The sequence below is a fragment of the Perna viridis genome, chromosome 2 (assembly GCF_037379345.1).
Source record: "Perna viridis isolate PV_CMFRI_1.1 ecotype Kerala chromosome 2, ASM3737934v1, whole genome shotgun sequence".
Classification (NCBI taxonomy): Eukaryota; Metazoa; Mollusca; class Bivalvia; order Mytilida; family Mytilidae; genus Perna; species Perna viridis.
The window spans coordinates 19259261-19282726 of NC_142446.1; the positions used below are offsets into that span (position 1 = coordinate 19259261).

General features: G+C 32.6%; 1 protein-coding gene across 2 annotated transcripts; it reads right to left on the reverse strand.

Moving 5' to 3' along the window:
- Positions 1-480: 480 nt before the first annotated feature.
- On the reverse strand, positions 481-23024 carry LOC148623947 (calmodulin-like). Of its 2 annotated transcripts, none has more exons than XM_088566271.1 (5): positions 22893-23024; positions 10232-10301; positions 7682-7828; positions 6403-6645; positions 481-1581 (listed from the first exon to the last, which is right to left on the reverse strand). In XM_088566271.1, the coding sequence occupies exons 2-5, from the start codon at positions 10260-10262 to the stop codon at positions 1556-1558; spliced, it is 447 nt and encodes a 148-aa protein (XP_088422397.1). In that variant the 5' UTR covers positions 10263-10301; positions 22893-23024; the 3' UTR covers positions 481-1555. The 2 variants fall into 2 exon arrangements, with proteins under 2 accessions (XP_088422397.1, XP_088422396.1); XM_088566270.1 differs by lacking the exon at positions 22893-23024 and adding an exon at positions 18180-18341 and having other exon boundaries at positions 482-1581.
- Between the last annotated feature and the right edge of the window lie 442 nt (positions 23025-23466).

The window sequence follows — 23466 nt, forward strand, 5'->3', positions numbered from 1 at the left end:
CAGTCTACGTGGCTTGTATAGAAACTAACAAGGATAATTTTACGGTAGTCCCCTTGCACTAGTTGATCAATATGGCTTATATGTTTCAGAATGACCATGAGCTACTAGTTACTAGTACAATGTATATTGTCGCATATTTTCTTCCTCTTGAGCAGACATGACATTCATCAGGCAGCACGGTAGATGTCTTGCAATAAGCCGAAACTGCTCGCACTTTCGCTGTACCTGAGCTCACCCCAGATATCTGATGGCTTTTTTTTGCTGCTCAACATTGATGTCCAACTATGTCATTTGCACCTCGGTATTGACCTGTTTGCCACCTGTTCGAAATTTTTTTATTACCCTTATTTGTGAGAATGAAAGAAATATCGCAGAATAATGAATGCCATGAATATCAGATTTGAAATAATATAGTGTTATAGAATTTTTTTCAATTGAGCCTTTATTACATGTATATCCAAGGATAGCTGTATTTGACCAAGGACAGATTTATTGGACCGAGGCAACACTGAGGCCCAATCCAGCTTTCCGAGGACAAATTCGACTTGTCCGAAAAAGAATATTGGCTTTATGAATACATTTTATCGCTTTATTAATATAAAGAGACTTTCCATATTTAAGACCACTAATTTATTCTTATGTTTTATGTAAAAAAATAATTTATTTAAGGTCGTTCGCTTCTCTGTTAAAAAAATAACAAGGCCTTCATATCGGCTTGTAAAATCTTTTAAGATCTTTCATGCTAGATCAATATGAACAGAAAACAATGATGGGTCAGTAAGTTCGTTTTTGAGATACAAGTTTTTGAAACTTTGGCAGGAAAGAGAATCGAATTTCTCTTGATTTCACATAAGTTTTGTCTTATTGGCTTTTATCTATTTAAAACCCCGAATAAATAACAAGAATTCCATGAAACTCCTAAATAACATTTTAAGGTGATTTGATAATTAAGAAAAGATAAGTGTGGTCACTTGGCAAAAATATTAATGCTACGACATAAAAAAAACCAGAGAAGTCCGAAAGATTGACAAAAATGACTGAACATGAGCAGCAAACATCCTTAATTCTTAATGACAAATAGAAATTATCAAAATTATAAGTAACAAGAAGTAAATCTCGTAAAATATCCAATACAACATGTCTTTTCAAAATGCTAATTAATTGCAACGAGGCAATAAATAATACATATTACATCGATCATTTAAATTGGACGGTGTATTGCATATATGGGAAAAAAATCCACCTACATATTGTTTTTTAACATTATTACCGACCTGCAATATTGAAGAAACAAATTCGAACATTTAAATTCATTTGATGAAGTTCAAATGTAATAAAAACTACTGTTGTCCATGAACTCGTCACGAATAACAGTACAAAAAATACCTAAAATTCCACAAGAGACATAGTTGACGTATTGCATAACACCAAAATGGATGTTCTTTAAATGGAAACTCGCTAGCTATATTTCAACATTTAACAATATAGTTGTGTCTGTCATCGACGTAGACTCTAGAGAGAGTCGAATGATTTTTCTGTAAATCTCTCTGGGTTTTCACTGCATCAACATTTTCTCAAATTCTGTAAAACGTAATAGAAAAGATATCAAATAAAATATGAAAACAATTATTTCAGTCCAAATTATGAATATTTTAAACGACACAATCATACAACATTTATTTTAAAAAATCGTTGCACGTACAATTACATTCCATCAAAACCTATGCAATATTTTAACCATACTAATATCCATACTTTCAAATGAAGTATGCTTGCGTCTTTCTTGTACTGAGCTACACGGGTCTTGGTTCATGAATTACATACACAAATTTGCCAAACATTGCATCTAAAATGTTACTTTAATGATTTATAATCAATTTACTATCCAGAAATATGGTCAGGGAAAGTGAAAAAAAAATCGTTGAAACAGAAATATCAAGGCAATTTTGTGGTTTTATATGTCTAACTAATAAATTCAAGACCCTTATTACTCGAGATATTTTTGAAACCGCTTTCCAAAAAAAGCTACATATTTAATTTTTGTAATTAAGTTGTTTTATGGGTCTATACTATGAAATGTGTTATTATTTATTCAAATCTTCCTGCTCTTAGGAGATAATCAACATTGCAAATCCAATAGAGTCTAGTGTATTAGAGTGTCATTTACTGAGTTATCTCCCTTAATTTTGAAATGTACAGTGCATTCTATATATTTTTTATCTCCTAAGAACACGGGTTATATAAACAAGTGTCTGTTAATTTCTGCTTTCTATGGCAATCCAAGCAAAATATCAAAAATAAAAAATATGTAGGCTTTTTACCCATAAATCACATTTTGCAGGATTCTTAGCTGGAGTGCTACTTAATTAGATTAAATTCCATGTAACTTTGTAGAAGAAGTTGTGAATAAGGGTGGGTACCCTTTTATCATATCAGCTGGCGAAGTTCATGATTTGTTATAGAATACCCCCGATTAAAATCTGGAATAGGAGGTGCACATCTGAAATAAATATCCTGTGAAATTTTCATTATATTCCTTTCTGTGGTGTAGGCGGAGTAATGGATAAGAGCGGGTACCCTTAGCATGACACTTACACGGACGGTAGTACGAACGGAGATAAATAGTAGTAGTCCATGGGCTGGAAGGGTCCACTGTGCACCCCCCCACACTCATCAACTTCATAGTGATTTTTAGGTGCCTTTATACCCATGCCGATTCAATTTGTCGCCAAAGCCTATATTTGTACCCCACTGGGTCAAAAAGCCAAGATTTTTACGATTCAATTGTTTGTGCGTCTAAGCCTTTCCGGGATTGCATATGTAAACAAACTAAGCAAATTTAGTATCATCATGTAGCCCAATGTCGCAGCTTTACAATGGTACCAAGACAGTTGCAGTAACACTTAGGGTTTTACGGTAAAATGGGAAAAAATGTACAACTACCCCGCCGAAATATCGCTTAAATTGACATATTTTTTAATGTCAAAACCCCTAGAGTATTAATGCTTCAGTAAAAAATGGTTTATTTGGTATTTTCTGTTTAGTATTATCACAAATTATACTTCAGGGGTTCTTTTGATGAATTTTGGCGAAATTCGTGATCAGAATTTATCAAAAAATGCCAAAAATGGGATTTTCGATTTTTCGGTCAAAAGTCACATAAATTCGACTTTACAAGTAATTACTCAAAACGTCTCAAATTTGATATTATTCGATAAATAATTTAATTTTCTACATAAATAAACCACGAAAAACTAATTTTCAAGAAAGGATTTTCCAAAAATGTTTAAAATATTACCCCTACTCCTAGAAAAATGGTCTCAGTATCAAAAGAATTCTCATTCACAGCATACTGACGTTGTAGAACTCATATTTTAGGCATTCATAATTAAGATAATGATGAATACAACATATCTGATCAATTCAGGCTCTTAGATTTTCCTTTTGGGATGAAAATTACTATAAAATCGATAAAAAAGGGAATTTTCAGAATTTCAGAATTTTCTTCTATATCACAAGACATTGTATTATTTCAGAATACCGTAGTTCAAACAAGCTTTTGTGTGATATGGTACATTAATATAATGTCTTAGCTTCAAAACGAGTCCAAGTAGTAAATATTTTCCAAGTCAAGTAAGGTGGAAAATTGTCACCCTTAGCCATGATAAAAAATGCCTCAACATGAACTAAAACTCTCAATGTTTGGCATGTAAACGGTGTACAATAGACATGTTGGGTACTATTATTTTAATTATCGATGTATGCAACATATCGTCTCATTTCAGGTGAATTATTTTCATTTTCATGCTGACTATAATGAGTTTTTTTTATAAAATGGAGAATTTTCGGATTTTCATATTTCTTCCATTTCACCTGTAATGGGCAATGTTTTTCAAGTACCCTACTTCAAACAGCTTTTGTATATTCAAACACATTTATGTAGTATCTTATCGTTCTATACTCGGCGTCACATAAATAACATACTGTTAAAATTTGAATAAAAATATTTTCTACGACTTTATTGACACCAACCGTCGTTTAAATTGTCTTAAATGACTTGCTCATTCGTTTAGCCAAACAGCTTCTCAAAAACAAGTCGCTTATTAGCTTAAATCATGCGTAACAAATCCTTACGGGAAAATCCCATACTAATATCCGCCATGTTGGTTTTTACGGGACGATTTGTTTACAAACGAAGTGCGTAAGTTCCCGTCGAACTCCGGTGACAATCGTCTGCTTGATCAACTTCTCGGTATTATACGTTGTTCGCGTAAAATAAATCCGAGATATCCGAAATAACGCCGAATTGCATTCTGGGTTCTTCGGTTTTTGGACAAACCATTTAAACGTAAACAACATCTCCTAGCAACCCGATCACTGTAAACATGGCCGACTTTTTACAATGTAAATATTGCCACCTAGAATTAAAATCTGACCGGAATTTAACGATTCAATGTTTAGGGAGAAGCCGTTTGGCTAAACGAATGAGCAAGTCATTTAAGACAATCTAAACGACGGTAGGTGTCAATAAAGTCGTAGAAAATATTTTTATTCAAATTTTAACAGTATGTTATTTATGTGACGTCGACTATAATTAGCCAAGGCAATGCACCATTTAACGTTTTAGGACATTTGGGCGAACGAATCGTACCTCTACCCACTAAAATCTGACCCAAGGTGAAAGAAAATGATCTTTTACAGCATACACGAACTCTACACAATGTCTGTCTGGCATTTATTATGGAGATCTTGTATTAATCACATTGTCAAGCAAAATTATACTTTTATTGCCCCGAAGACGACAAAATGTTTAGAAAAGGGAAATTACAGAATCAAAAACAGATTATCACGCATTTTAGTATGTAAATTGTATATATTTTAGTTTTTGCATGATTTGATTTTGTTTGCTATCATTTTTTATACATATAAAGTTTCAAAGAAGCAACTACAATAAATGGCTGGTATAAATGTATCCAATCCCATTTAAAAAATGCAAATCTACCTCATACGAATTCTGGGTTTTTCACGGAAATTTTAGTGGATATGGGGTACCATTCTTTCGCCCATATGGCTTGATACACGTTAATGTATGCGATGTCTTGGCTCATTAGAAAGCTTAGATGTGTTTGTATACGCAAAAGTTTGTTTGAAGTAGGATATTTGAAAAAATGCAAATTACTGTTGGAATGGAAGAAAATATGAATATCCAAAAATAGTAATTGTCACCCCAAAAGGAAAATCTTAGCGCCTGAATTGATCAGATATGTTGGGTTCATCATTATCTAATTATGTATGCCTGAAATATGAGTTCTACAACGTCAGTATGCTATGAATGAGTATTCTGCTTGACACTGAGACCAGTTTTCTATGGGAAGTGGTAATATTTTTAAAATGTTTGGAAAATCCTTTCTTGAAAATTAGTTTTTCGTGGTTCATCTATGTAGAAAATTAAATTATTTATCGAATAATATCAAATTTGAGACGTTTTAGTCGAGTAATTACTTGTAGAGTCGAATTTATGTGAATTTTGACCGAAAAATCGAAAATCCCATTTTGTGGCATTTTTTGATAAATTCTGACTACAAAAATCGCCAAAATTCATCAAAAGAACTCCAGAAGTATTAATTATGATAATACTAAACAGAAAATACCAACTAAGCCATTTTTACTGACGCATTAATACCCTAGGGGTTTTGACATTGAAAAATATGTTTATTTAAGCGATATTTCGGCGGGGTAAGGGTATATATTTTTGTATTTTACCGTATATTAAACCCTAAGTGTTACTGCAACTTTCTTGAAACCACTGTAAAGCTGAAACATTGGGCTACACGATAATACATACATATGTCAGTTTACTTCTTTCCGCAGAATAAAGAAAACTTTAAAAATTGATTTTTGCCTCAACGAGGTATAAAAAATAGCCAAAAAAAAATACAAAAAAATGCTTCAGTTTATTTTTTGGCGACAAAAAGATTCGTAAATGGTAGGTATAAGGGTATTTGAAAAATCATATTTTTGTTGATGAGTGGGAGGAGGGGTGCACGGGGGAAGGGGGTTATCTCAGCCCATGTACATGTACTATAGTGACAAAATAACTGAACTGCAAAACTCCAGGCAATAATTAAATCGGGATTTCAGAAAATTACACATGGAGAAGAATTACCAGTATACTCCTTATATTATATACCCCCATCCTATTTTGCAAACGAGGGATGGTATAAAAAGAAAACAATCCAATTCCACGAATATGAAAATGTTATAATTTTATTTTCAATTTTGAGCGTATTTTAAAAGATCATGTATCACATAGAATTTGAAATAAAACAATCATTATTATTCGAAAGTTTATTTAATAACTAACTTGGAACCCTAAATGAAATCTTCAGGTTTATTACTTACCAGAGAACTGTATCAAACCGTCATGGTTTTCGTCGTAATCTCTTAGAATCTCTTCTACATCCTGAGAAGACAGTTTATTACCCAACTGGGTCAAGACATCAACAAGTTCTTCCCTACTTAAATGTCCATCGCCATTCTTATCGAACTTGTCAAATAGCTTTCTCAGTTCTGGATCTTCATCTTCCAACTGCTTTCGTTTAATTGTCATGACAACCATTTCTTCAAACGTGACTTTGCCATCACCTTTAATACAGAAATAATGCTCCCGATCATTCTAAAATTTTAGAACTTTTTTTTCTTTTTATTTTATTTATTTTTTTAATCTTTGGACAGCGACACCATTTTCGACAATATATCTAGAGTGTCCAAGCATGTGGTCTTTAGAATGGAGAACTTGTGATGTCATTTTATTTGGATTCGGTAATCCTTGTAACAAAAAGTTATGTAAATAAGTTTTTTCGATGGTACTATTTAATGTCCACTCAATGACAGATATATAAGCGGACATACCACTTCGAACCAACTTGTTATAGACTGCATTTTAATATAACCCTATGTTAATGTAGGGGTTATAAGCAATCAGCGGAATGAATTGATGACCGTGCGTCAAGGAGTCAAACTATACAGTAATACTTAGTTGCATACGTTCTTGAAAAAAAAGGAGAATTGAATAAAGGGAAGAGAATGGAACTTTTTAAATGGTTTTCGAAAATGAGGTTTCACTATAAAATTACATTATTCATCATAGTAAGCATGGCCATTCTGTGACATTAAATTTTTGTATAACTTATCATTACGTTGATTATAAGTGGTGGAATAATCAAGTCTATGACATGTAGACTTCGACAGGTGCTGCTCCTGGTCCAGTTATATCTAGATACAAGTCACTCTATGCTCTAGATCGGTACTCATATCACCATAGGTGTCAACAATTGTCTCGAAATGGTACAAAGTAGTTTGACATATTAGAGGCCTTTGTACCCTTTGTTTTCAATATGGGATTCTAGATATTATTATTGTGAAATATTATCCTTTGGAATAATTAAGAAGGGATTAAAATGTAATTTTGCAACTATGGCGAAAATTCGATGCATTAAGAATAATCAAGTTTTTACAGGACATAAATCTAGTTTTTCTTTTGTTTAAATTGCAGCTTACATGGCGGCCACACACCTTTAACATCTGTAGATATTCATGAGGTAATTTATGTTCTATTAGTTTTGCAACATTAATAATTGAAATATACATTTTATTATCGAATTTGTACTTTCTGAATTACCATTAATGTCATACTCCTTTAAAAGACCCTGGACCTCCTCATCTGTCGGTTTCGTGTTGCCCATTCGTTGAAGAGCCTTAGCAAAGTCGTCTTCTGTAATGTAACCTTTCTTATCTCGGTCAAAGAACTTGAAAGCTTCTCTATAATCTGGAAAGTTGCAAGTTATTCTTGTGTAATATGCTATGAGTAAGAGACGTAGAAAGGCAATGAACCATTCAGAAAATTCTAAATAAAGTATTGAATTATAAATATACAGGATGTTTCTCTGAAAATGAGTTTATAAAACTCATTATAAGCATGTACCGTTTGCTAAAAGATTTATTTGTACATATGGATCCGGTTTCGATGGTGTATGGTGTAAGTTCCGGGTGTACATCCGTCTATTCACTTGTTCGTATGTTCGTCCATCCTCACTTTTTTCTGTTGTTTTCTCTACAATTTCTTATCACATTAACTTGTTATTTTGACAGAAGCTTTATATTGGTATGCCATTTCAAACTCCAGCAAAGTTTGCTTTTTATTTTGTGATTTTTTTTAAATACTTGTAATCATATGATCTGCATTTTACGGTAACTACTAAATACAACCAGTTGATATTTTGACAGAAGCTGTCTGAAGACTTTTTGACAGTATGGTTTGAATACAAAAAATAACGTAACAGCACTACTTTATATTACATCGACTTGATACAGAGTTTTATATAGGTATGCCATTATAGTAGGATTTCAGAACTTTATATAGTTTGGTTTTTACTTTGAATGTATGCTTCTTCTAAGGGAAGCGGAGATTTTCCAAGTATCTATACTATGGAGCCATGATTGCACTTATAATTTAAAACTTCTGATCTTTTCTTTAGAATTTGTGAGAAGAAAGGAGAGACGTGCTTGATGTATGTATCTGGCTTTATAAGTTTCAAGCTATTGTATAGCTGAAGCATCCCTTTGAACTTTGAATTAAGACGAGAACAAAATCAAGTGTTATATTGATCAGTGTGAACGTTAAATTGGCCATGAAACGATGTAATAGGTTTTAATTCAATAAAGATCTTGAGATTCATCTCCTTATTTGAATAGGATATATACGATTCCTATAGCAACTTAAGAAAAATTCGTAAATATACATGGATTTTACAACGACACATTGCTTCTTCTCCAATCAAAAGAGAAAACTGTCTATACTGTTGTTTTTTTTTCCCGAAAAATCGAAAACCCAAGGTACTAAGAATATTTGGACGGTGAAATAATCATTGGATATCGAATTGACCTATAACTAACCACCACCACAATCTTTTAAAGCATAAATTTGTGATATTATTTGATCGTTTTCATCAAGTGTAAATATTGACCATGGGTTTTAATTATGTAATATTCAAGTACTATATTTCAATAATTTTCTTTAAGACTGTTACGTTGTTTAAACCCGATGGGATTAAACATATGTCGCTATTATTTAATTCAGACAAAAATCGACGTACATATATTTTATAATAATAAATAAATCCGAAGCTTAGCACCAATTTGATTCCCGTCCACGCCTAAAAAACCGCCTGCATCAGAGGCGGATGAAGAAATATTCTTGGGGTGTCACCAATGTAAAAAAGAAATAAAATAAAACACAAAATAACAGCATTATAAGTTATTCCTGTCACATTGTACAAAGACGCTATTTATGTTTTACTCCACAAGATAATATCCAGTTTCATTTTACTTTGATGATTGAGCAAACATGCCAACATCTTTTCTAGATTAATGGTAAGAGTAATCAAGGATATTATTATTATTATTATTATTATTATTATTATTATTATTATTATTACTACTACTACTACTACTACATGTACTAGTATTTATCATTATCATTATGTACAGCTGTAAATATAATCTAATGCCTAGGAGTCACATCTTTCTGTATTATGATTCATCATTGATAACAGGAATTAAATATATGCATATAAGTACAAAACTTTTACTCACCCTGTTATTTTACATTTTTCTTTAACATATTTTATTTCCATTTAATAAATTCCATTTATTCGAAACGGACTTTGTCTTCTTTATTTAACAGAAATAAGCGAAATGGTTGGTGCGGTTATAATTCACTTGTCAAGAGTATAGTATAAAAGTCAATTTTCTTGAATTGCTGTTTACATGCATTGGGATGGGTTGTGTGTTCATAGTTATTTATTTCAAAATGCAATACATCGCAGATAGGATCGTGTATTTCAAAGTAGGTGTAGGTTCAATTTCATTTCGTGATAATCTTCACAAGAATACAAAAATACATGTTTATATTTGATCCAATCAGGGGCCCTGAATGGGCATATACAGTACAATAAACGATTAGAGACATACAAGTATGATTAAGTAACAATAAGAGTAGTTCTATAATAAAATATCTATCAAAACCAATAATGTGCTTTAAAGTCGAACAGTAAGTAAGAAAGAAATTATCTCAATCTGAAGTGAAAGTCATTTGTATAATGACATATATGTATTAAAATTCAAGTAGAAGAATGGTAAAATGAATAATACAGCAATATATCAAACTTACAGTCTATCTCTACTTGTGTCAGGGAATTCATTGTTTTTGAATATCTCACGTACTTGTTTAAACTGGCAGCCTGAAAGTGTAAATACGTAAGACTTTAGTGGTTGTTCCGCAGCCTGAAAGTGTAAATACGTAAGCCTTTAGTGATTGTTCCGCAGCCTGAAAGTGTAAATACGTAAGACTTTAGTGGTTGTTCCTCAGCCTCAAATTTTAAATACGTAAGCCTTTAGCGATTGTGTTGCAGCCTGATGAGTAAATATATCAATTTAGATATAAAACACAAAACATGTTTTTTTCAAAACAATATAAAATGAGTCAACCGCAGTTACTAGTATAAAACAAAATTGATAATTAGAAAACATTTGTTTTCTTTCAAATTGGAAATCTGTATATTTCTACATTTCTTTAGCTATTTCAGAAAAAAAAAAAACGCATTTTAAAATATTTAATCATAGTTTAGCTACTTGGGGTCGTCGTATTGTTTTTCTTCACAGGGTATACCCTTCTTCCTCTGCGCATGTTTTACTTGAAAAAGTTGAAATATGGATTAAAAATATATTCAAACAACAATATGCATTAGATATTAATAAAATACCTCATGTCATAAGTCCATCTGATCCTGTATCAGAATGTGAAAGTCGAACATAGTTTAGTAAAACTCCTTAATTAAGATTAGGAAAAAATGAAGTCATTTTAACGATATCAAATCGTTGGAATAATAAAGTCAAGCCTGATTACTTATTCTTTCAATCGGTTGGTTCGGCCTATCTCAAGACCAACACGACATTCTATACAGTAAGTCGTTTTGAAAGTTAAAAGCGTGTACTATATTGATATGTATTTCAATGGTTATATCAAAAATGTCCATTAAAGCAGTTCGAATAACGAACCTACGGTGAGTGATAACTGATATTTGATAGTGCAATCAATCGTTTATACGTTAATTCAAAAACAAAACAAACATACATTTAGAATCTAGAGTAATTCTATAATACGCTTTTACATAACTGGTAAAATTACAGAGAAGGGATTGAGGTAGTCCCGCAGGTGTATTGTGGTGTCAGGTACAGGAAACCTTGAAAAAGGAATGCAGCATGAAGTATGCATACATGTAAACGTTATAAAATTGTAACAACTGTTCTCTATAAAAGCAAAGAATTATATATGATTTCCGGTGGCTGCATTATTGATGCTAGATGCTATTACAGAATTCTAACCCTCTTGCAGTATCACGGATGTTGCTAGCTGACCAGGACATGCTTATCCTTCCTGAGCACCTGATGTTACCCCCGGGTTTTGTGGAAAGTCATATTGCTAGTGTTTTAGATTGTGTTACGTCTTGTTTTCCTATCTTCATTATTATATTTACATGTAATCTATCTTATTCGATTCACTACACTGTGAATGCAGATCATCTTTGTTTCCCGATTTCTTGCTCTGGACCTGTATTTTGATCTTGACGTATTTGAATTGTCCCATTGTTAACGCTTCGGTATTTTTTTCGCCGATATTCACAAATTTATACTGTTACATGATAAATAATGCATTGTTAAAGATATTCTCTTCGACGACAAATCACCTTTTCTGATCAAAACTTAGTTCTCAGTGCACTACTTCATTAAACAATCTGGGTTTATTGTATATTATTTCTATGTTTTGATACAGTGCACTGCGAAAAAAAATGTTACATTTTTAATTCATGCATACGGATTTTTGATACCATTTTGACATGAAGAATTGTGCAATCATTAATTTTTATTTACAATATAAAACTACACATAAAAGTAGAAAATAGAGTTCATGAATGTTTTTTGCTGTCATATTAAGAAAATTAAGTGTTTTTTTTTCACGATTTTTTTCGTGCATAGCCCATAAAGTGTTTTTATGACAAATTACCGGCTCTATACTTAGCAACGGGAAATTTTAACATATCTTGGTTTTATAGAAGTTGGTATTTCTATTCAGTTACCAACGCCATATATTCAGCTGGAAGATATTTTTACGAGTTTGAATGAACAACTTTCATAGCCGAAACTGAAAAAAAAAACCCACTAACTTCAATAACATATTGAATAGGACAAGCTCAACACAGACGCTCGTTTTCTTGTTCACTACCCGCTACAGTCCTGATCAGTACTGAATTAACCTGATAACGCCGAGTAAAATCATTTACATTTCCCTGACATTGCAGCATTTTGCAATTTCTGAGAGGGCTGGCTACTTGTGCAGAAAATAAAAGCAGTAAAAAGATGCTAAAGATCGATGGAAATATGATGAATTTATCGACTCAACTTAACAAGAAAAATGATTAATCAAATAACCAGTATCAATACATTTATATTTCGCTTGTTAGAAAATGCATCACATGACATTTAGAAAGACTGAAATAAGCCACTTATAGCCTTATCAATATTTCATAGCTTAGACGATTTTCAATTAGGAATAGCTACAATACTTTGATTACAAGCTATAACGGTTTTCATTTTTAATGATTTTTAATCTACTAAAATCATCCGAGGCAAACAAATGTTTTGTTCAAAATGATATTAAACATGTTATTTATGTCAACTGTAAATAGGAAAATAATGAAATTAAAAGAAACACAGTTGTATACTAAAATATTCAGTGAACGTCTTCAAACATATGTGGAAGCTGAAATTAAACCATATACCAACACGGTAAAATACGGGAACTGACAAACACTAGCTCTTCGGGAGAAAAATATTAGAAGAAGGAGCGGACTCAGGAACATTGAAAAGAGGTTATATGCTATTCTTTTATCCATTTCAGCCAATTTTTTTTTCAGTGAAAATGAGGGGGTTTCAACCCCCGGACACCCCCTGGACCCGCCATTTTTTGTATTGAAAATGTGTACAAGTACCTATTTTCTTTTCGTTTTTTTTCTTTGAAGGTTTTTTTTATCTGTTTAAAATTTACTGGATAAAAAGAGAGTACAGCACTTACCTTCACACGAATATCAAAAGTTAGACTGATCTTAGTATTTAAGGTGACAAACTGATTAAACTGATGTGTCTCGAAGTTTAATGTCAGTATGTAGCTATATTTGGGCAATTGCTTTGTTATCTGTTCGTATTCATTTTTGCAGGTGATTGATCTAAAAAATATTCACTTTACTTGCATTGTTAAGACCAATGAAGAACAAATAGAAACCATAAGATAAAATCAGTGGCGAGCATTGTAATTAAATATGTACACATAAAGTTTAAAACCTCATAATTGTGTTAAAAAATTGATCTTGTTACATCGATTCTTTAATTGTTGGCAAACAAATGAACCAGCAATGCTAGTTAGGGTACTTTACATTTGATTAAGAACTTTGCCTATTTAAGTACAAAGTTATATGTACGCAAACCATGACTTAGCATAACTTGTACCGCAAATCATGTATCGGCCAATGGGAATATGCGAGATTTTGATAACTCCACTCAACGCCTACATTTTTTTTAAAGTTCAAAGATACGTACGTCACCTTCAACAAAACGTATCAGTCTGACGCTCCGTCACTAATTTTTCAGTACACTTCAAATGTACTTCTAACACGTATTGGTGGTAGTGTTGGAAGGAGAATGAATGTGACTATAAGCCGATATTTTAAGCTGGGGTGCTACTTAAATAAAATGTTCAATTCTTGTCGAGAACGCACGCAGGTGAACTTGTCAGAATTCTATTCCACCGGGCACCCCCAACTTCTTGATAATTTTTAGGAACCTTTATATCCCTCTAAACGAATCACTCTTTGTCGCCAAAGAATATTCTTTTTCAGTATAAGACTATATTCATACCCCATAGGGTTAATAGCCGAGATTTTTGTTACTAAATTTTTCAAGCATCTAAGTTAATCTAGGACGTCATATATGCAATAATTGAATATATATATAGGTATCACTAGGTAGCCGAAGCTCCCAGCTTTCTATTGGCGCAAAAAAAGTTTCAGTAACACTATTTTTTTTTTAGTTACATGTAAAGTATTAACCCATTCCAACCTAAAATCGCTTTCAGTGACATATATTTGTAATGTAAAAAACATATTTATGTGCAGTAAAAATTACTTATTTGATATTTTCTCTGTTTTTCCTTTATAGTTTTTGGATCACAATTATTATGTAATCGTAAAAAGATCAATTTTTGGAATTTCAGATTTTTTTTTATGTCATTGTCAATTTGTTTTGAAATACCAAAGTTCAGACAAGCTTTTGCATGATACAATACATATATGCAGTATCAGCTTTCAAACGAGCCCAAGACTTATTTAAACTATTTCAAGTCCATTTTGGTATATATATATATATATTCAACGTCTCAGAATGTGACGACTCTATTCGCTACACTGCTCCATCGGATAAAATTGATACAGGGAAGATATGTAAAGGTATAGAAAGGTCTGAAAAATTCCCAACGATGTTAGAACTGTCAAATTTGCGATGCAAATTTTTGGTCGTTCCCTCCGCGGGACTCGAACTCGTACCGCTGTGACATCTATGGCAACACCGCCCGCACAAAGTCCAGCGCCCTAGACCACTCGGCCAGCTAGGCTATAAAATATAGCTTTCGCTGGCCGGGTCATTCCTCCTCGTAGGATTAATCTAGGGCTGTAACTTAGTACACGATGTATGGTAGTACGGGACAGTTCATTTAGATGTTATTATGTAGGATAGAGGATCAAATTAATGATGCATGTCACATATATATAATGTTCTACCATGTGCAATACAAGCCTCGGTATATTAGGTATTTTGAAATTGTTCAATACTGTTAATTTTGATAGAAATAAAATATGATATAATTCGGGAACAGACTTGTCTGACTATTGGGTTGGTGAATACCTTCGGAGTTTTAGTTAATAAAAAAATAAGACAAAACAAGACAAAACAAATCGGTTGAATTGAGCAGGAACATCAAATGTCCAAATATGGGTTTGACAGTGTTGGTATGTTGTTAATGAGAACCGAGTCCTGTTTTATTGGGGTCGGGGCAATAGTTTTAATTTTCTTGGTTGATTCATAAAGGAAAATCAGCCTTTTTTGGTTTCATAATGTTGAAAATTAAATTACCTCTCGAATGATGGTTTCATAGAGCTGTAAATTGTAGAGCCGTATTCTCTGGGGGTTTTAACATTGAAAACAATGTCCATTTAAGCGATGTTTTGGTGGGGTAGAGGTAAAAGTTTGCATTTAACTCGAGAACCGTAAGGGTTACAGCAAATATCTTGGTAGGATTGAGATATTTGGCTGCTTGATGATATAACTATAAAATGTCCATTCACTCCGGTCTGTAGAAAGTGGAAGTTTGAAGAGTAAAAAAAAAAGAGTTTCAACGAGGTATAGAAAGTGACCAAAGTTACATACTAGTATATGCTTCAGTTTATTTTTGAGGGACAAATTGGTTCGTAAAGGGGAGGTATAAGGGTACCTGAAAATTATGTTGGGGTTGATGATTAGGGTACTGGCGGTTATCTCCGCCCATGTACTATGAAATATGCTCGTTAACACTGCGTTTTACGGTACTCTTGTAATTGTAGGTATTTGTTTAGTGCGTACGTTACTATATCACGATGTGCGTTCGATTTTTCGTAACATTGTTCACTTCTAGTATTGATACAACGGTGTTAAAGCATACAGCCATTTTTATTTTCTATTTGATAAAACTTCTTTATGCTTTGTTGAATCCATGATTACGTATGAATATCGGCTTTAAGAAGTAATCAAATCTTGGTTCTATCTCTTTCCACACGCGTGACTCTGATAATGTCATACATTATCGGTATTTCATAGAAAATGATATTCGAAACCGCGAAATGTATAAACAACTATAATTCTCGGAGATAAATACAGCATAATAACACCAGTAGCTCGATTAACATACAAAAATATAAAATTGAGTTGGATGCATCATTTGAGATTTACGACGGCTGCAGTGATGATTCACAAATAGTTTTAAGTAGCTTAGGTAATTACTTCAATGTACTGCGGCCACAAAACTCGAATATTCCTTTTTTTTCTACTTGCTGACCTATTCCTTCACTTTTATAGGCTGACTTTATAGCTGATCTGATCAGAAAGCAATAGCATCGTTTAGCTATAGATCCTTTAATCTCAGTTTCCGCTATATAGATGACGTTTATCGTTAAACAATCCTATTTTTCGGGGATTTGACACATCGCATCTACCCAACAAAGAGCTTGAGATAAAGGATACTGCAGACACTGTGAAGCCATCCTCATATCTTCACCTACATTTAGAGATCGATGGTAAAGGGAAACTATTGACAAAACTTTACGACAAACGTTATGACTTTTCATTCAGAATTGTCAACTTTCCTTTCATCTGTGGCAACATCCCTTCAGCACCTGCGTATGGAGTTTTCATATCACAACTCATACGTTATGCCAGATCTTGCCGTAACTACGCAGACTTTTGTATTGTGCTAGACTTCTTACAATTAGGCTTCTGGAACAGGGTTATGTTGCTATAAGATTGAAGTCATCACTACAGGAATTTTATGGTCGTTTTTCATGAACTCGTGGATCGTTACAGTGTATCCATCTGCACCATGAAAACTGATTTGTTCAACGTGTCATAGTTTTCCTTTCCTCTTTCGTCTACCCGGAGTTGACTTATTATAAGCAACTCGGCGAGTGTTTCTAGAAAAGCAGAGGACGCTTACCCCACTGGTGCACCTAATCCATTCTCCCAGTCCTAAGAATGACTCTCGAAAAACTATTAAGCAAAGGAAGTACCAGTATACTGACCATGCTAAAAAAAATCGGAATGAAATGCCAAATCGTGTATACATAGTTAAGGATGGAGCCACCTATTTACTTCCATTTACTTCGGTCACATTTTTGATTCGACTCAACAGTCAAGAAATAGTAAAAATTAACTTTTCATGTATAACTTTGAAAATAGAATTAAAAATTATTCAAAACACACCACAGTACACAAACAAAATCGTATTCAGAAAAACCGCTTTAACTTATACGAGACATACAGTGCAATATAAACAAATTGTTACTACATTTAACTTTAAAATTACAGGCTAATACTTTAAAATGAAAACATTTACATATCCAATATGTTTTTAATAAGTTGAAAGGAAAGATCGATTGCAATTTACACAGTTCTTTTTCAGATATAAAGCATGATAATAGCAAACAAATAAATCATGTTTTGTAACATATGAGTACCTTTAAAATCCAAATACATTCGTTTTACGTGTGTATTTAATATTAAACAGTTAATGCATATATATGTCTCGACTGTCGAAAGAACTTGACATTACATTTGAAATTTCGAGTCAATAGACCGTGACTGCGGGGCATATGCACAAAATGAATACAGATTTGTGTTAGAGTGATACTTACGCATAGAAAATATGATTGACATAACATAAAAGGTTCATATGAAACTGACCTAATCAGAAAACTTAACATGAAAATCATGACGTGAAATATGAAATTTCGAAGTCAATAAACCTTGACTGCCGCGACATATGCACAAAATGGATACAAACTTGTGGTAGAGTGATGTAATGCAACTGCATGACCAAGCATAAGCTGACCTAATCAGAAATGTTATCGTGGACGCCGGAAAATAATATCGAAGTCTACTCTTTCACGACAAATGTTGCAGGCGAGACAATAAACCGGAATTAACTGCAACAGTTAGCAAAGATTTTTTTTTCCAAAATAGCATAATTTTAAAATTGCAGCTTCTGACTAGGTAAATAAATTTGAGGCATATTAAAAAATGTTTTCTAAAATATGGTATTTTGTTCCGTATGATAATGCTATTATTACCATCTACATGTATGCATAATCTACTGTCTGAACAATTTTTATCCAGGAAAACATATTTTTTTTGTTATATACTGCATTTGACATAAAGAATAATGACCATAAAGTCAACCTAATTTACAAAGAAAATGTACATACCATTTTACAGGTTATGTAAACAGATCCAAATGTTGCTGAATATAGTGCCTCGTTAAGATTCTGAATATTTAATAAAAAGCTATGCATTTCTCTCGCTTCATAAGATTTTTCAATAAACTTTAAGAGCAAAGACTAGTCGTCGATATGAAACGAATCTGTGTAAAGTCGATATATTCATATTTGTCTAATAAATAATTTGAACATTTTCAACATTCCCTAATTGAAATAATATTTACCTAGATACCGTTTTAGTAAAAGATTTAAATAGTATTTATAACGATACCATTTGCTGTGCAATTTGTCAGGACTTGGTAAATATGGAATAATAAAGTAATTTGACTTGTTGTTTCTGAGAAAACAAGGTGTAATGTGCACGAAAGCAGTAATTACTGTTTTAATTTGGAAACTGTTTCCCATGTCATACGGATATATGGACATAATTCCCACAAGGCAGTCAACCGCCATTAAACACTAGATGCAAGAAGACTTTAAGCCCTTTGGTTTACTAATTTCTGCTTTATATAAATTTTGTAAGACACTGTGATTACTTACAAAATCGGAGGTAACTAAAAAGTCCTATGACTGCATATGAGTTTTCATCTCTCGACTCAAGCGTTAAATTATAAAGCTTTCCTAAATTACATGGTTTGTTTGCAACGCACTTAAACTCTAACAAACATGCTCTCAGAGCTGGTATATGTGAAGTTAGCGGTCGCCACGAAGAATTAGACTGCAAATATGGTATATCCGTATTCAACACAGGGAAAATTTATTCAATACATTATGATTCCTCTTCCATGTTATACCTTATCTAACTTTTTTCTTTGCTATTATTTTTATTTTAGTCGGAGGAATCCGCTAGGTTGCTCATTGAAATTTAGTTTCATTGTAATTAAAGTTTTATTTCTGTATAGTGTCTGTTGTTTCTATTTGCCGTTAGCTTGTTGTAGTCCTTGGGGTAATGTTTTGATGTCAGCACACCGTAATGTTAGTTTTGTTTACAATTGGGTAAATAGAGTTAAGCTTACTCAGTCAGTTTTTCCTCTGAGAAATAACAATACAAATGACATATGAATACAAAACAATTTAAATAATGACAATTCTTTATTTGGAATACAATGATACAGAAAGTTCTAGTATTTCCTCATTTTTTAACGCCGACTCAGAGCTGATTAAAAACGTGAACAAAATCCTAGAAGTTAGTTAAGAATCCTACCAAAAATTGATTTAGATTTTTAAGCTAGACTCAACAAATCTCATTAAGTCGTTCACGGTAAATCCTACGACAAATCAGTACTTACAGCCTGGAATGAGAGGCCTTTTACCCATAATGCCTACAGAATCTCATTTGAAACATTAATCGAAGATAACCATAAATTTATAACTCGCATTAATTTCAGAGACAGGCAACAGGGTTAATACAAATAAAATTCTGAAAGTAATCTCTTTACATCCAAGAAGGATTTAATATTTTGCATGACATCACGGATGAGTCCAGTTCATTCGCAATTATATGTTTAATTCAATAAGATGTAAGCACCCATTGGTCGAATGTGATAGTACAGGTGGTATTCACATATACCATAAAGCAGGGAAAAGATATGTCTTAAATTAATTAGCCTTCCCAAATTAACAGCCGGACGGTGTAGACGTAGTGTAATGAAATGTTCTTAACGTATTTAAACTCAATTGTTAAGGTTTGAATACTTTTCGTCATAGAAATTTCAGTCATGGTTTATCTTAGAATTTGTACTTAAACCACTTTCATATTGCATGACAATCTTACTAGGAATGCTATATTCTTGACCTCCAGTCTACTTCATTCTTCTTCAAAAAAGTCAAGTTTGTAAGGTTATTAATTGCCCCTTTCAAAAATTGGAGATGAATATTGATCCGTATAGATAACGTTGTTGGTATTGCCAGATTATATCATATACGATATCCTTTGGGTGTTCGGTATTACAGAAGTCATTATATGTATTTTGTATGTTTCACAATTCCATACCTATTCATACAGAAACATATTATACAAGTTTATTGTTTACGTTAGTATATAATCGATGTATGACAAATGTCAACATGTTGACTTGTAATCGTGCAGTCTTGTTATGAGTTAGATTATTTTAGTTTTCCCGTTATACATAAGTCATTCATAAAGACTTCTTAACAATTAGTATATCCAATAAAGCTTGAAATTAAAGAGAAAACTGACAAAGCTTCCTTCTCTTCATTTTTAAAACATGACACTAGTGGTCAACTCAGTACAATACTTTATGATTAAAGAAACGAATAACGTGAAATGCAATAATTCGCCTTATCGCAAGACCTAATCGTAGATTATTCCTTTACAACGCCGCAAATAACGACAAACGTGTCTTTAACTACACCAGTTTGACACTAAGTGACTGTTTACTACTCCAGTTGTTTAGTCTGACATTGAGTGACCGTTTACTACACCAGTCGGTTAATCTGACACTGAGTGACTGTTTACTACACCAGTCGTTTAATCTCACACCGAGTGACTGTTTACTATACAAGTCGTTTAGTCTGACGCTGAGTGCCTGTTTATTACACCAGTCGTTTAATCTGACACCGAGTGACTGTTTACTATACAAGTCGTTTAGTCTGACGCTGAGTGCCTGTTTATTACACCAGTCGTTTAATCTGACACCGATTGACTATTTACTGCACAAGTCGTTTAATCTGACACCGATTGACTATATACTACACCAGTCGCTTAGTCTGACACTGAGTGACTGTTTACCAATTTGACTTTAGTGTGCACAACACAAACCTATACCTATTGCAATTTCAGTGAAAGTATCCTAAGATACGTCTTAAGTCATGTCTAGGAATAAAATTAGGATGGTCTTAGGACATGTCTGCATGAGACACGTCGAACGGTGTAAACCGCAGCTATCTTAGGATGATCCTTACTACGACCACCCTAAGATGTCTTATGACGATTTAATGTCGAATAATTAATAAAAACTGAATGGTGAAAATATTGACAAGGGGTATTATATATCAAATTTATAAAATATACAGAGCATGCGTACATTCTACAAAAATTAACACTTATAATTCTAATGACATTTTTGTCGTTAATGAAATATATACAAGTACAATTTAAAACTAATACCTATCTATGGTCAATTCGAGGCCTTAGTTTTGATTCACGTAAAGAATCGAGCAGAAGTCATTACTTTTAATTTCAAAAGTCGTTAAATACGTATTGCAGAATCATAAGTAGGAAGGAACGGAACCCAATTTATTTCGGAAAGCGTATCTCAAATTATATAGACTGAAGTTAAGAAGAATAAGGCAACAATATTTAAACAGAATATCTTATGTTATTCCTTATAGTACAGGAAAACATTTGCTTTAAAGTAAATGCCGTAAGCTGTGGATGTTAAAATAATAGTCTAATGGGTAATCCTCAATTTCGTCAAATTTTGTTTCTTCGTTTTGAGATAAACATATTCAGCGGCCATGTTGTTTTTGACATCTTAAATTCATCTTAATTAAGATGAACTTATGACATCTATCGAGGTATCCTAGCTTTATGACAAATTTTAGGGTGTATCTTAAGTAAGGAGACTTTTGTTGATATGACAAAGGGAAAAAATGTTTCCAATGACCATCCTAAGACGCTTCCTATTCCAAAGAGAGCTTCGTTAATATGACCCCTGAACTCTAATGGCCACCATGGAACGGGTGGTTTCAATAGACATAACACTTGGTTCAAGCCATGAACCATTCACTTTTAAATGGCGTTACCAAATCAGGAACATCGTGACTATTTGTTTCCGGTTTACTGTTGACTTTATCAGTTCATATTTTATTTGATATTTCCCTCTCATTGATGATAGTGAGTTCGGCAATTTTGTAAATACCCTTTGTATATACTTTTTTGTCATACATGTAGTAGTTTTTGTTATATTGATATGCAAATCCTTCTTGAAAATACATGCACATTTGTCAATTCAAAAATGGACAAACATCAAACTATGTCATCATATTTACATTAGTATCAACGTACCATTTTATTTTCTAGTAAACAATTACAAAACACCCTTTATCAATTACCGCCTGTCAAAATCGATACGCATGTCGGTGAGTGTTTATAGAAAACAGACGGTTTCTTTTACCCATCCGATGCACCTGGGGTTAATTACATTTGACTGCGAATCTCTAAAAAAATTGATTAATTGGGATAAGTTTTTAAAACCCTTGGTTTTTTGTGTGTGGGGGTGGGTAGTTATTATCAGAGTAAATTAGATTCACGTATAACGTTTTTTATCTACAACGTTTTGATTTACATGTGTGGCACAAGGCAAAATTGCTTCATTTTGTCATGGAATCTTTGTCAAAATGAAGGTTGATGGGTGTCTGAGACAAGTTCACCAGAAACTACAAATCCACCTTATTCGCCAGAACTATCTGGATGATAAAATGCATACTTTCATCTGGTTTACTTAGCATTTGCCACTATTTTTCTCATCACTGATATATTTACTTCTGAGTTTAATTAATAACCGTTTAATAAATTGTTTGTAAAAAAAATAGTCGAATGATCGAACAAATATAGATACATCATATATAACCAATGTCGAATTATCTGGATCGCACAATTAACTGAAAATCTTTAAATTTACTAGCTATACCAAAAGCATTATATTTACAACTTGCACATCTTTTTAAGAAACTTACAGTGTACGTGATGTCCAAGCCAATATGTATTCCTTTCTCATAATAAGAATATGTCCAAGGTAAGGCTATACATATATATGCCTAATGAGCATTCCTTCCATAACACAACTCATTTTCTTAAGCAAGCATTCACACTTCTTTAATTATCAGACCATAAAATTGTAAAAAGGATTTTTTATGGACTAGAAGGATAGGATTTGGTGTATTAATCTTTATCACTTCTTTTGATTAACCTATAAAAGTTTTGTCGTACTAAATATCAGATCTCATTACAGTACATACCGACCAAGAATAAAACAAATCTTCTAAGAGAATGTAGAATGAAGCACAGCCAATAAAAATAAAAGGTAATTATATGTAAGTAAACATTAAGAGGGATGGTACCACCACAAGTCCAAATTTATACAATGTCACAATGTATTCGAAACTCAGAATTTTTTTTATTTATTTTTTTCTGTTTTTGTCTTTGTCTTTGTTTTTGTTTTTTTTATTTATTTTTGTTTTTTTGTTTTTTGTTTTTTTGTTGTTTTTTTTTTATTGTTTTTTTTAGGATATCTTGAAATTATTAAAAGAA

Bases quoted from the DNA above. Each gene is read 5' to 3' on its own strand.
- LOC148623947 (XM_088566270.1), bottom strand. From the start codon at position 18,266: ATGCATAGCTTTTTATTAAATATTCAGAATCTTAACGAGGCACTATAT. The intron at 10,302-18,179 runs GTATGTACATTT...TTACACTTTCAG, and splicing joins TTTACATAACCTGTAAAATG to GCTGCCAGTTTAAACAAGTA. The intron at 7,829-10,231 runs GTAAGTTTGATA...GCAACTTTCCAG, and splicing joins GACACAAGTAGAGATAGACT to ATTATAGAGAAGCTTTCAAG.